Genomic DNA, 14426 nt, shown 5'->3' on the forward strand with positions numbered 1-14426 from the left:
ACCTTATGTTGTGCTCCCTCAAGCATCCAGTGTAAGTAATTTAAATCTGACAGTGGATTAAATCACCAGTATTCAGCCTACTAGTGCCACTGTGACACAACTGAGGCATTCACTTCAGCAGATAAAATGCCTCCAACCCCCAGACTGAAGTACAGTTACTAAAACCATTGTTTACTAGCAGTAAATGTTTACTGTGATTTATTGCCACAGTCTTCTCTTTTCTGTGTGTGTCAATGGAGATCATAATCATTTCTGTCATAGGAGGAGCAGAAGAGGGGACTATAGCTGTCATCCAATTACCTTTTTGATTGAATCCACAGATTCATGACAGCCTCACAGTTCATATCATGTTGTCAATAAGTGTACAGATACAGTAGGTTTGTGGTAAGATTGTTGTGTCATGAAAACAAAACAAACAAAAAAGGTTGGGGGGGTTGTAGTTTCAATTTTATACACAGACCCAAAAAACGTTCACTTTTCAAATCAGTGGATCCTAAGGCATATTAAATCAAGATAAATGTGTGTTCATTGCTCAGTATTAAAATGTTTGTCAGAGTGCTCAAACCAGAATAAAATACCTCCAATATTGAACAATAGCCTCCGTTTTTTGTATTTTTTTTGTCTGTGTGCTGCCCCCCCCCCCCTCTTTGAGGGAGTGCGTGATGTGATGCTTCCCAGCAGGGCGGGGAGAGGAAGACTGGCGGACCGGTTCTGTTTCATCCTCTCCTCCCCAAGGCATGTGACCATGTGATCGCAGTCATTGCAGTCAGACAGATTGAGAAAACTTGTGACCAAATCAGCAGCAGCAGCGGCGGCAGCGGGATCAGCTCGGCTCTCTGCGAGATAAAAACTGGACCGCAGCAACTCCACAGTCCTCCTTCAGTCGCTTCAGCTCCTCCAGACAACATGGACTGCGGAATTTTCACGTCCAAGACCGTCCTCCTCTTCCTCAGCTTGATATTTTGGGTAAGTCGCGATGCTGTTTCTCCACCTGCAGAGATTCAAATTCATACTGACGGCTTCCTAGGATGGTGAAAAGAGAAATGAAACGGGTTTTTTGGGTGGGTTTGTAACAGTAACCTACAGTTTTCCCTATACAGAGAACCATCGCTATTTGTTATTATTTTGTCGTCTGTGAGCCATGTGTGTTTTAAGGTTTACATCCTCCAAATCAGAAAAATGGCTTGATAAACATGCCGGTAGCCTCCCCCACTTTTCTTACCAGTACAGTCGCCATCACTATACTGTACTTCCTCATTGTACCTTAATATAGTTCAAACCTGCGTACTTCCTTTTTAAAAAAAAAAAGATGATGAAAAGCCAGATGATTCCAGAAAGACTAGGAGTAACATTTCCCAATAATGTGAATTTCAGGATAACACTGCCTTACTGGATTTTGCTTTAACATTGTCAGCTTGAACTTTGACCCATCCAAAGTTTGACCAGAGTTCATATCTGGTTTCGTTGCTCTCCATTTGGCCTCACTGGAAAACAGCTGCCAGCTCTTCTCTCTCTCTCCTTCAGAGGAAATGGGTTTTGAAGGGACTGAGTAAACTTTTCTGCCTGTCTGTGTAATTAGATTACTGTGAAAGGGAACTGGTCAGTGTGTGTGTGTGTGTATTTTCAGAGGAAAACACAGGCATGGTTTATCTCTTTAATTTGAATATCTACATCCACTTTTTTATTTACTTATTCTCCATTTTCATCCCAATCTAACGTTTTGTCTTTCTCTTTCTGTTTCACACTTGCAAATTTCTCATCTGTAACAGGTGAGTTTGATCGATCAGTCAATCCTCAATGATTTGTAGTGTGTGTGTGTGTGTGTGTGTGTGTGTGTGTGTGTAGGGTCAATTGCATTCCTCCATCCATCGCCATATTCCTAAAATCTGTCTTTTTTGTTGTTGTTTTTTCTCACCAGCTAGGCATTACACACAACATATCCCTGCCATATGTCACATGCATTGCAGGTTTCTAGTTGCAAAGCAGTAAAAATTTAATCCTCTCATTTATAAAACATGTATCTCAAAGTGTCACACACATCTGGATTTGTCCTGTTTTCTCAAACAGCAGTAGCTCAGTTATACAATAATATAATAGTGAGCATCCATCTTTGAGTTTTCCTCTGATTCCTCAGACCAAGAGTCTCAAATAGCAGTGTGAGTTAGATTTTGTTAGATACAGAAGGGAATGTCACTACTGTTTGTCTTTTTGTGTCAACAAAATCCTCTCAAGGATATTATTTAGAACCAGATTAATGGTAACTTGGACATAGGAGAGAGTATAGAATTGTTTGAAAAATCACAATCAAAATATTAAATTATTCTGACCCACTGGTTTGTTTTTACAAAATCATATTCTACAGCTAAACACTGTACAAACCCACAAGAAGTTTATTTAAAGTCTTTTGAAGATCCAAAAGTTTCAAAAGATGGCAGATATTTCGTAGTGAATTTAGTGAAAATGTGTATAAAATGATCCACTTAACAATTAGAATATTTCTATTTGATGTAATGGTGCTGCCGTAAAACAAGGTAAAATGTATTCAGTGTATGTATCTGATTGTCTAATTTTGTTTTGTAAACAAATTAGGTGATTTGAGGGGAAAATCAAAAGTTTCAAAGGTTAATGTGTTCTGAATGTTTGGAAGCACATGAGCAGAAACCTCATGGCTGTCATCTTTCCCAGTTTGATAAACTTACATAATGTTTGCCCCCTGGAACCTGGTCAAAGATACAGTACTAGTGTGTTTCTCGTGTACGGACTGAAATCATCCCCACAGCTCACGAAACATCGCTTCAGAGGTTTCTCACATTCCAGAGAGGTGACACCGTGCATAGATGCTATACGTTGTGTAAGCCTCTTTGTGCTGCATCTTAGGCACAAGATCAGAATTTCTGGAAAGATTAGGGGGGAGGGGTGTAGAGTAACTACCCCGCAGGAATCCCGTGACTATGGAGTGATTAAGAGAAGTGAGTCATGAGGTGGAAGATGAATGATTGTTAGGCCACACAAAGCACTCATGCTCACATACAAACAAAGACAAGCACACAATCTATAACTCACCTCATTACAGGGGAAGTAATAATACAAATGACACTGATCCACAGACACACATGAATGGGGATTTCTGATTTTATTTATTTTTTCTTATTTCTTTCTTCTCATTACGGCTGTGTCACCAGCATATGAAAAAGGATTTACACAAACAGTTTTATCTGAGCATAATCTAATTTGCAGTTTAGATTCTGAAGTGTTATTTATGTAGCTTTCATCCCTCAGCAGTTGATTTCGTTTTTTGCTCTTTTTTTCCCCCACACTATTGGGCTTCTTTTATCGCAGACTGGAGTTTGAATCAAGTCTGATACAGTGAGTTTCAAAGGGCAAAGGGAAGTCAGGAGTGCTGATAATAAGACAAATACTTTAGAGCCATTGTTTTCTTAACAGTTTTGACCCTCTAGACTTTTTAGACCAGATAGTTTAAACAGATACAGAAAACAGAACAGGCAAGAGTGTCATTTTACAATAAAATGAGAAATAATTTCTAAAACAGTCACTGTGATTCCTGTCTGTACTGTGTATGCACAAAATTGTTCCATATGCACGTCTTATGATTGGTGAGCTCACTAAATGCATGACTTGTAGAAAAGTCACGATGATGGTGTGACTTAATGCCTAATCCACATCTGACCCCACCAGGACAGACCATCAGTGCCCTTCATGTGTTCATCACATGAGATCACAGCACATAATAAAAGGAGAATAAATCTCTTTGTGTTTTATCTGACAGTGTTATAACAAGCAGCTTTCTCTCTATATATTTGCTGGTGTTCATGATCGGTAGACTGCTGAACGTTACTATCTCTTCTATGTGTTATACCTGTGTCTTTTTGATGTCAGAACATGACCAAACTGACTGACTCGCATCCTACATCTGTATTCATGAATGGATGGTTAAAAAACAGCTCTGTCCTCTCAGTTTTTGGCTATTTAACGTACAGAATACGAATAGGGCTCTTTCAACTCCAGCACAGAGAGATAAACACAGATCATGTGGCAAATTTCTTAATTTGTATGAATGTATGTTTGTTTTTGCAGCACCTTGATTTGTTAAATGCAAAGTCTAAGTATGCCGAGCAGAAATTGTCCAAATTAGGAGAGAGTGCCATAATTTAGCTCTTAGCTCCGTACCTAGTGCTTAGTGTAGAATGATCTGTAAATAAAAAATGTCAGCAGATAAAATGTATACAGTTCAATAGTATTCATTTCAGTAGGATCCTTATTTTTGTGTTTATTCCCGGAATAACAACTATATCAAACATACAGAAACAGTTATTAGTGTCTTCTGATGATGATTCTTTAAAATAAGTTTTACTCTTTACTATCAACTCTTTACTGATTATATATGTAATAATAAAAGCATTCTGATCTCTATGCAGACATGTTAAATGTTTATTCTCCCCATAACCATATTTCTAACTTGTCAATTGTAAAATGAACACTTTGACGTGTAACATATGATGTTGATGTTTTCTCCTCCCTGCAGGCTGCAGGAGCGTCGTTGGCCTACGTCGGTGCTTATGTGATCAAGAGCTATGACAACTTTGACAACTTCATTCAGGACAAGTACACGTTGATCCCAGCAGCTATCATCATCGGCATCAGCGTGGTGATGTTCATTTTTGGTCTGGTGGGATGCTGCGCCACAATCCGAGAGTCCAAAGTCGGCCTTAGCTTTGTAAGTGTGTGTGGGGGTGGGGATGTGTGTTTCATCCTCTCTGTTGCCTGACACCTGGAAACCGGTTTGTTTGTCAGACTTTGCAGCTGCATGCTCAGCTGTAGTCTGAAGGTGAAAATGCAACTGCAAACATTTAGTATGATGTTTCATTTTGGTTTTCCATTAGCTTTTGTTTATCCTTTCACTCTATTTTACTTTTATTTTACTCACTAAATTTCTTCGCAACTTCTCTCATTTTCGTCCTCTCCAGTTCTTTCTGATCATCATGGTGATCTTTGCAGCTGAAGTGGCTGCTTTGGTATTTAGCTTCATCTACCAAGGCAAGGTGAGTCACAGTCACACAATGTTTGCTGCTGACAATAAACTATATTAGGAATTTATTCTCCATCATTTTAAATCTGCTATGGCACATTTGTATACTCTTTGAGCTCATTAGTAAAGTATGCGGCTGCCAACATAGTGGGGTTTTTTTTCTTGTGTCTGTCCAGATAAGCGGAGACCTGGAACGCTCCATGAATGACATCTTCACAAAGTATGATGGACAGGATGCTGAGACCAAAGCTGTGGACTACCTGCAGAAACAGGTTGGAGTTATATTCTACTATATATAAATAGCTTTGTTTTCTCACTTATACTTTCATTCTCTTCAACCTGTTCTGCTTTGCTTGCTTTCTCTCTTGCATGCTTTCTTTCATTTCCCTCTTTAGTTCTTCTTCAGATGATTTTCTTTTGTGTTAATGCAAGAACAAAAGTATGTGAATGAATGTAAAGTCAATAGACATCTTTAAAATATTTTTGCAGTTTGTTTATATACATTATATCAATGTCAAGGTAAATGGTCAAATATATCACGGCACCACGGTAGCTCACCTGGTACAACGCGTACCACGTATCGAGTCCTTAATGCAGCGGCCCAGGTTCAAGTCCGGCCCGGGCCCTTTGCTGCATGTTATTCCCTCTCTCTCTCCCCTGCCTTTCCTGTCTCTCTCTACTGTTAACTGTGAGAAAAAAGTAGAAAATAAAGCAGGTTAACTGAAAGCATGCAGGTTAAAAAATAAACAAGACTCACACATCCCTAATTAACGTCTGTGAGTTACCTGACGCCACATTATAGGTTGATGATACTTTCCCTGTAACTCCTTCTCATACAGAGATGCTTTTTCCCTTTCTTTCTTTCACTGTTATTTAGTTAGTTATTATATCTCTTGTTCACGGTTGTATTTTTTTGGATTCCTCTTGAGTTCTACATTAACTCCTGTCTGTTCTCTCTTTGTCTCTGTGCAGTTGCAGTGCTGTGGTGTCAAAAATTACACCAGCTGGTCCAACACTACCTGGTTTACCAGCCACAACAACACAGTGCCTCTGTCCTGCTGTAAAAACAGTACCAACACACAGTGCACTGGCAGACTGGATCAAACAGACCTGCTTAATGTAGAGGTAAATCACACAGAAGTACACTTTGCTCTTTTGACATAAATACTGTGTCAGTGTACATGTGGTTACATGTGCTTATGTCTTTGTTGTGCTTGGGATTGTAAGCTGTTTATTTGGTATTGCTTTACAAGTGCTTTTAACTGCTTCTCAAACTGCGCCTTTTGAAATGGGAATAATCGTACATTTAATGATTTTTAATGCTTTTTTAAATGCTTTTATGACTCAATAAATAAAGTTAAAAATCAAATTATCTCCCACCTCCTGAGGCAATAAAGCAAGAGCTACATTTGAGCAGACATTTCCGATACAATATGTGCACTCACTGTACTTGTGCATGCATTTTAGGGTTGTGAGGCCAAGCTGGTTCACCTCCTGCAGGATGTGTTGAGTTACGCCATGCTGGTCATTCTGGGCTTCGCCATCATCAAGGTAAAGACGGTCATATACAGTTTAGCAGCAGCGAATGAGCATTACTGCACCATCCTGCTCTCTATAGAATCTATATCTAATATATGATCACCTGTCTTCATATCTACTCATGTTCAAGTAAATTGCTTGCTCTGTTGAGGGCTACTCCTTGAAACAGAAAAGGGCCAGTGTGGGATCCTGACAGCCATTTCAGCATTTATACACTTTACTGATTTAATTATGCTTTTCAAAGTGAGTTTTGTAAGAAAGCTGAACTCAGAGAATGCCTTAGAAGGAAAAATATCTGAATGGAATGACCTCCTGATTGTCCTGTAGACTACTTTGTAATTCTGCTTAAGCGAAAAAAGAAAAAGACTACATTTATAATCTTCCCTCAAATGGTACAGATGCAAGAATAAACTATTCAAATATAGCATAATACTTGAGCTTGTTCCCTCACATAACCCAGTGAAGCAAATAAATCTCGAGAGCTTGTATCTGATTACCTTTATCTTTCCTGTTGCAGTTCTTTGGGATGCTGAGCGTCTGTGTGATCACCTGTAAAGCTGGCAGCCGGAGGAGTGGCTACCAGCCTCTCTATGCCTGAGCCACTTCCTGCAACCACCTACCACCTCCTCATTATGCTTGACTAGGTTTTGCTGACCGCTTACTCAGCAGTGTACAGAAGCATCCAGGCCAATCATTGTATAAGTTTTATTTAAATAATGGCATATAAAGCATACACAAGTGGCAAACCTCTCCTCTAAAGGGGATCACACCAGAGCATTCCTCCTCATAAATGTTCCTCTGACTTGTTAAATCGTTTTGCTGAATGTGGACATGGCTTTCAATTTTGAGTTATATAAATGTCCCTCTTTGGAGATTTTTATGATAAAGTTTCCGTAAGGATCCTGTACTGTCTCAGCCCAACTACAGCCTTGCTTTAGGCTAACATGTGACAAGAACACAGGATACCATTTTGAAAGTAATTAAATAATGTTAAAAATAAAATGTTGACCCCTGTTGGATTTTGTTTGCTGAAAGCCTCATTCTCTAAAGCATCTTTTAACTCCTAATGCTGACTGTAAACCTAGTGCAGCTGCCATGGTGTCACATGAGAGAAAAGAAAACTATTTTGAACATTAAGGCTTCGACTTATAAATCTTGTGAGCCTTCCCACTCTGTTGCATCATGTAGATATTCTTTTAAAGACCCTTATTCTTTGGAATTAACTATAATGAAGGACTTCAAACCGTATTTTAAGCTTTTTGTGATTATGAATGAAAGGACAGCGGTTTAGAGAATTTAGGTATAGTGTGTATAAATGTTTTGGTCAGTTAACTGTATTTAATTAAGTTACAGTTCAGCATAGTTTAACTTTGGTTGTGTTTCTTATGTTTCTAAATTAAAAAGAACATTTTCCCAATAATTTGGAGTTTGGTGCAGTTATATCACATTCTTGTATTGCCGTGTCTTCTGTGTTTTTTGTGTTTTTAACATTTTGTATTTTACAATATTAAATCAGTTTTTATAGATGGGGCATACTGACATGTAAAATATCATTATGTGTTATTGTGAAGTTAGGGGGAAACAGCAAACAGTTATGTCTAATCCTGTGGTCATTTCTATGCCAAAACACCTTTTTAGCTTCTTAAAAAAAAAAAAAAGCTGGGTTATTGTCCAGCTGAGTAGTGTTGCAGAGGGTACATTCAGACATCACATTAAACAAGACCCATGGTGGTTATCTGTCTCTCTCTTACCCCCTGACTCTGCTGATTAAGAGGCCCTTAGTACCTACATATAGGAGATAGCTTATCATATATAAGCCTTGTCAGTGTTCAAAAAGATAAATGAAAATATAAACTCAAGTCCATGGGCATCATAGTCGTCAATCATCACAGAGCACAGATTAAACTATAGGTCACCCAATAATGAGGCTGTAGATACAACCATTAGTTTGATTAAAACTTAAATTATCCCTTGACCTTTTTTATTAATGATTAATTCAAATCAGCTATGCGTCAACTTCATATTCTCCCCCTTTGCCAGTCCCGACCCCTGTAATAAACAAATATCCATTAGCGTCAACTGCAACACTTTATCGTGCATTTTCCTGTTTGTTGCTGTTGTATGTTTAGTTACAGTAACAAAGAAAATCCTGCAGGTGGTGTTAGAGAACCTGCTCTGAGTTTAAAGTCTAAACCAGCAGTTGTGGTGGTGAAAGCGCCCAGAAACACCTAATATGCACTTTCTATAGGAGTAGTAGAAGATAGATATGAGATACGAGTTCATGCTTTGTCCTTCAGCTATTATATTTATATATTAAAAGATAAAACGCATGAATGCAGGAAGGTATAAATGGATTACATATGATTTCAGATGTTTTAGAGCTTGAAGAGACACTCTGGAATCCTTTATGAGCAATCTACTTCATATTGCCAAAACCTTCATGTCACTTGTTACTTGTATTGGGGTTTCAATTAATTGCTCTACATGTGATTAACATCTCTGTGGGTGTGCTGCTGTATTAATGACATCCGCTGATGTAAATGACCCCGCTGCCCTGTCTCAGTCTGTGTCCCTCTCATATCTCTCGATTGCATATCGTATTCACTGCATGTCCTCACTGCTCCAGGCTGTGTTGACATTTAGACAGGCCGGCCCTTTTCAGAGTGAACTGTTGGCACACACACGGCTAGATAACTGCGTCGGCTCTTAGACCTGTTTTCCTCCCTCCTTCCTCAAACTGTCTGTTTCTCCTGTCTCCCTCCCACTCTGACGTCTGTTTATCTCTGTGTGCTTGTGTCTGTTTCTCAGCTCAACTTTTCAGCTCTTGTCGTGTCTCTTTCTCTACCTGTTTCTGTTTTACATTCGAGTTGTATTTGCATCTCTATCTCCTACCAAGACCACCCATCTGGCTTCTGTTCTGTGCTCTTGTTTTTCTCAACTTCCCTCGCTCTCTGTAGTATCTGGAGTGTTAACCCTTGATATCAGGTGGTGCACTTTCTCAGTAATGCTGCGTTCTGTGAATAATACAAATCAATCTGAACAGAGCAGCTGTCTTTTGAAGTAAATTATCAGTAAGTTATGAAAGAACAGAAACCAAGAAGATTTTTATTGATTATTATGTTCTGTTCTCAAACACTGGCAACTATACAGGCCAGCGAGGTGAAGGCTTTGACAATAAATTGAGGCATCATATATGGAACAGTGAGATGTATGGGGTAACTATTTTATTTATTTATTAATTGCTCTATTTATTAATTCCTAATTTAATTTTCTTTGTATTTTAAGTTAGTTTTGTCCTTTTAAGGTGTAGATCCGGTTGGGTGTGGGTATGGATGTGATGTTATGTTTTGATGTTTTCTTGGTTTGTTATATGACTGGAAAAGTTATTAATAAGATTGTCAAACCAAGCTTGTCAGAGAAAGCTCATCCACCTTGCTGACCTCTTCCCCTTTGATTAAAGGGGTATTCAAGTGATCTCTATAAAGTTGGAGGACTCACAAGTTGCTGGTATGGGTCAAGCTCCCAAAATACCGGAACCTATATTTCCCATAATGCACCTGGATGAACTTTTAAACATTATACAACTCTTTTTAAAGGCTTAGTAGTGCTCCTCCAATGGGGTGCACCTTTTAAATATTGGATGAATATTATAGATAATAGACTGGGATAGCATGAGGTTTAAATCAGAATGAATTTTCTTCCCTGTTTTATAACAACCACTGTGTTCAGACTTCACTTTCTGTTGAATTCACTTGGGAGTTGCTTGTGCTTATGATTTGGCATTGTAGCATGTGCTATTCCCTCATGAGTCATCTTTGCACACCTACAGATGTGCCCTCGTCTGACTGTCTCTCTCCTCTTTGGGCCATCACCTCTCTTGGAAAAAACATTCAGCACAAGCATACGCTGAGCGAGCAGACTAAGCCAGATGCTGTCACATGGAAATTAACAGCCTGACCTCTAATTTATTTATTTTCTTTCCTACTTAGACAGGGATCTGTTGGAGGGAGGTAATCTGAGGAGACACATACAACACTGCTGTACTCTGTGCTGACGGTAGATGGACAGAAGGGCAGGCAGGCAGACAGTTTCTGCATGTTTGTGTAGAGATCCGAGGACTCTTGTCCAGTGAATTCCTTCGTAACTTGTGTGTCATTTCTAATACTACATTTTCTGGATTTGATTTGTTTTGTTGTCAAACAAGTAACAAAGAAATCTGCTTACCATAAACAGTTTCCTTTTGAACTGTATCACATGGTAGATTATATGGAATGTTTGCTTTCTTATATATGATAAGACAAAAGAGGGACTTTTCCTCCTTTTTATGAAACAAACAAAAACAAACAAATAAAACAAACAAATGGGGAACCAGTACAGTGTCAAGGTTTTATTTGAATTTCTCCCCTTCCCCTTTCTTCTCAGGCCAGACCCATAAATAATGACCACACATTGTCAAGACCAGGAGCAGATGCTGCTGACAACATACATACCTGTGAGTGTGTGTGTGTGTGTGTGTGTGTGTGTGTGTGTGTGTGTGTGTGTGTTTCTGTAAATAGCCACCCACCACCACCACTACTGTGATGTCTCCATTTGTCAGATGCTATCAGTGTTAATTAGAGGGAGCAGAAAATGCAGAACAGGAACAGACACAGAGAACAAAGAATCAAAAGAATTAAATGAGCAGCAGCCAGGTGCTTAAATATTCATAGTGGGGTCCATAGCGAGAGCAGGCCCTCCAACAATGTGTTTGGCAGAAGAAGAAAAGGGATCCATTATAGTTATTCACATTGCAGCCTTAAAAAGAAACCTGTGTTCAAAGACGAACTCAATTTAAATAAAATATGGTGCAATTTGCTATATACCCTAAAAGGCAAATCCATTTCCATCATGGTTTTGCTTTTTTGGGATGGGGGGCGGTAAAATAATCAGTAGCAACCAATAAGAAATTATATGCATATTCTACATGAACTATAAAAACTATAAATAAACTATAAAAAACAATTAAGTAAATAATTTCTTATTTGCTTTGGTATTTTTGTCATATACAGATATGCAATGATGATTGCTGGGTAATATGTATGTTGATGTTGTCCAATGTCAAGTTTGATCATGTGACGAGACGACATGATATACAGAAGCTAGTTATCAGGCGTCATCCATGGTTCTAATAGCTTTCTCTTTGACCTCTCTACTTTCCCAATATAATAGCCTAAGTAACTGTAAAATCCAACGCATGCTGGTAAAATATATTTACACCTAATGGTGTATGTGTGTGTGTGCTTCATAACTAGTAACTAGCGTGCACTAGGACCCGTCATAATAACATGCACTGGTCGTAACTACCTTACGCCACTGGCAGCAGCAGTATCACAATATTATCCACATTATCTACAATTTTATAAACTTAATCAGCTTCTGTCTTTAAAAGAGATATTCAAGTAGTCTGACTGCTTTTTCTCCCATTAATCTTCTTCTCCATCTCTTTTTCTTAACTCTCTTTCTGTTCCCTCTTCCTTTCTGTCTGTACTGAAAGTCCTGGTTTACCTTTTTAGCGTTTCTTGTGAGTGTTATTTAAAAGATGCCAGTGATTTTATCTAGTTTTTGGCTAGCCGCCAGTGGCTAATGACTTTCTCTCAACCCCCAGCTACTATTGCATTTGAAGTACTTAAGATAACCTGTGTTACTCCTCCCCTGGAGATGGCTTCAGGAATTTAAATCACAGATGTCCCAAAAGACTCAGAAATTGAGTCTTGATGAGTAATGATGTGTGATATTTTGATGTGAGCTGACTGATGATGATGAAATAGCTTTAAGCCAGTGGTATGTCATTTTAAGAACACTGGGCTATTTTGAAAGGCAAAGAAAAGATTTTATCTTGTGTCGCAAAATGGTCTTCAGCTTCCCTGTAACCGAATAAACTAATAAACGAAAAAGACTTTGCTCTGACGCAAAAGCAACAAAAGTATTTGACAGCTTCCTCTTCACTACATTCCATTTGTAACCCCGTCTTATCTTGCCAATACACAGGAGAAGGAGCAGGTACACGTCTGGAAGATGTAAAGCTGAAAGTCTCTTTGGATCCAAGCAGCTTCACTTTAGGTACGTCATACAGGGGGTGCAGGACTTGTTCAGCAGTAGTTGTTTGGGAAGGGGTGAGCATTTTTCCAACAGCACCAGCTCTCTGATTACAACCTCCCCTCTGTAATCACAAAGGAACCACTGACCCATCATCTAATGGCTTGCATTTAGCAAATTATTCATCAGATTTCTGCATTATCTCTTTAGCAAGATTCAACTGAAAGTGTCTGATGAAATAAAGTAAAAAGACTGTGTGCTCTCCAGGTTGGTGAGAGATGAGAGAGACATCTTTAACGCCACTGTCAAGGTCACAAGATGCCGTGGATTCCCATTCCCTTAGACATCTCCCATTCTGTTTTTCATTTTCACCTGTCATCTAATGAAACGGAAATAGCATGAAATAACATGAAATCCAGAACTATCCCTTTAACTCTCCTCTACTCTTCTCATTGATGGAGCCATAAGATTAATGTGTCACTTTACACTGGGTTCATTACATTAGGTGGCTCTGTTCTCTCTACAGCCTTTACCCTCTTGTTAATCCTGTAGCAACTCTGCATAATCATTATAACATTCACCATGACCTGCCTTCTCTTTCTCTCACTGCGCTGACTCGCTTTCCTAACCACCCTCCACTAACCACAGGCTGTGGGACTTTGTAAGTCAACAGGCCAGTTATACAGCCATAAGGCATTACAAACATCTGAGAAACTTCTGTTTTTGCCATGCTCCTGTTATGCTCTCTCCATCTTTATGAGGGCCTTCAACCCACACAGTGCAGCAGAGGGCCTCAGGTTGGAATGAACCCCGGGCCTTTAGTTCTACTCTTGTTTGTAATGACCATTGACCTGACAAAGTTGGTTAGAGGTAGGCTAATAAAGTATGAAATGGTTTAATTTCATCATGAATATAGACTAGTATAATAGTATAATCTCACATAAGAATAGCTATTTTTCATCGTCTATTTTATTCTTTTTATGGTAATGAAAAAGTGCCATATTTTACCACATAAACAGTAATTTCCGGTGAAATCAGGCTCCTGTTTTCAAGTATAAGCTTGCCATCTCTACTTTCACTGAGATGACATGCTTATACAAGCTTCTAAATTTCATTTTCACTCCCTCTGTGACTGTATCTCCCTACAGCGTAGACATTCTTCAGATCTCTTGTACTTGAATAAACAATTATTTCTTATTGAGGGTCCTTGACATGCAGTGGCATCTTTGCTGCTGTAAAAATATTCATTCACTATGAACAAAGGCTTCCTCTCTAGGGGAATCTCAAACACACTAATCCTGAACATGTCAGGATGGTAGATGACTACAGTAATAATCAAACTAGAATAAGCTGGAGCTTGGTTTGTGCTATCATCAAATAGAGTTCCATTGCCTGATCCCCTCCCCAACTTTCATCTTACATATTTCATCAGTAGGTTTGGAGACCAGCACTCCTGTGGTGGAATGTAACTAAGTACCTTTACTCAAGTACTGTACTTAAGTACAATTTTGAGGTACTTGTACATTACTTGAGTATTTCCATTTTATGCTACTTTATACTCCTACTCCACTACATTTATTTGATAAATTTAATTATTGGTTACTTTTCAGATTCAGCTTAATACAAAATATAAATCAACTAATAAATGATCATGTACGTATTCCTATAGATTAAGCTACCCAGCAGTACATAAAGTAGTTGAAAGTAACTCCACTTTTACCAGCTGCAACAATTGTGCATCAATAATTATAATCCAGTGATATTA

General features: G+C 38.7%; 1 protein-coding gene across 1 annotated transcript; it reads left to right on the forward strand.

The window, feature by feature from the left end:
- Positions 1–723: 723 nt before the first annotated feature.
- tspan36 (tetraspanin 36) lies at positions 724–8006 on the forward strand. Its single transcript, XM_044196038.1, has 7 exons — positions 724–966; positions 4544–4735; positions 4986–5060; positions 5224–5319; positions 6020–6172; positions 6515–6598; positions 7104–8006. The coding sequence occupies exons 1-7, from the start codon at positions 907–909 to the stop codon at positions 7182–7184; spliced, it is 741 nt and encodes a 246-aa protein (XP_044051973.1). The 5' UTR covers positions 724–906; the 3' UTR covers positions 7185–8006.
- Positions 8007–14426: the final 6420 nt, after the last annotated feature.

Source organism: Siniperca chuatsi, linkage group LG5, assembly GCF_020085105.1.
Source record: "Siniperca chuatsi isolate FFG_IHB_CAS linkage group LG5, ASM2008510v1, whole genome shotgun sequence".
In the NCBI taxonomy this organism is placed as follows: domain Eukaryota; kingdom Metazoa; phylum Chordata; class Actinopteri; order Centrarchiformes; family Sinipercidae; genus Siniperca; species Siniperca chuatsi.

Excerpts from the sequence above, each read along its gene's own strand:
- tspan36 (XM_044196038.1), top strand. The coding sequence starts at position 907 with ATGGACTGCGGAATTTTCACGTCCAAGACCGTCCTCCTCTTCCTCAGC. Across the intron at positions 4,736-4,985 it reads CCAAAGTCGGCCTTAGCTTT|TTCTTTCTGATCATCATGGT; the intron begins GTAAGTGTGTGT and ends CGTCCTCTCCAG. Across the intron at positions 5,320-6,019 it reads TGGACTACCTGCAGAAACAG|TTGCAGTGCTGTGGTGTCAA; the intron begins GTTGGAGTTATA and ends GTCTCTGTGCAG.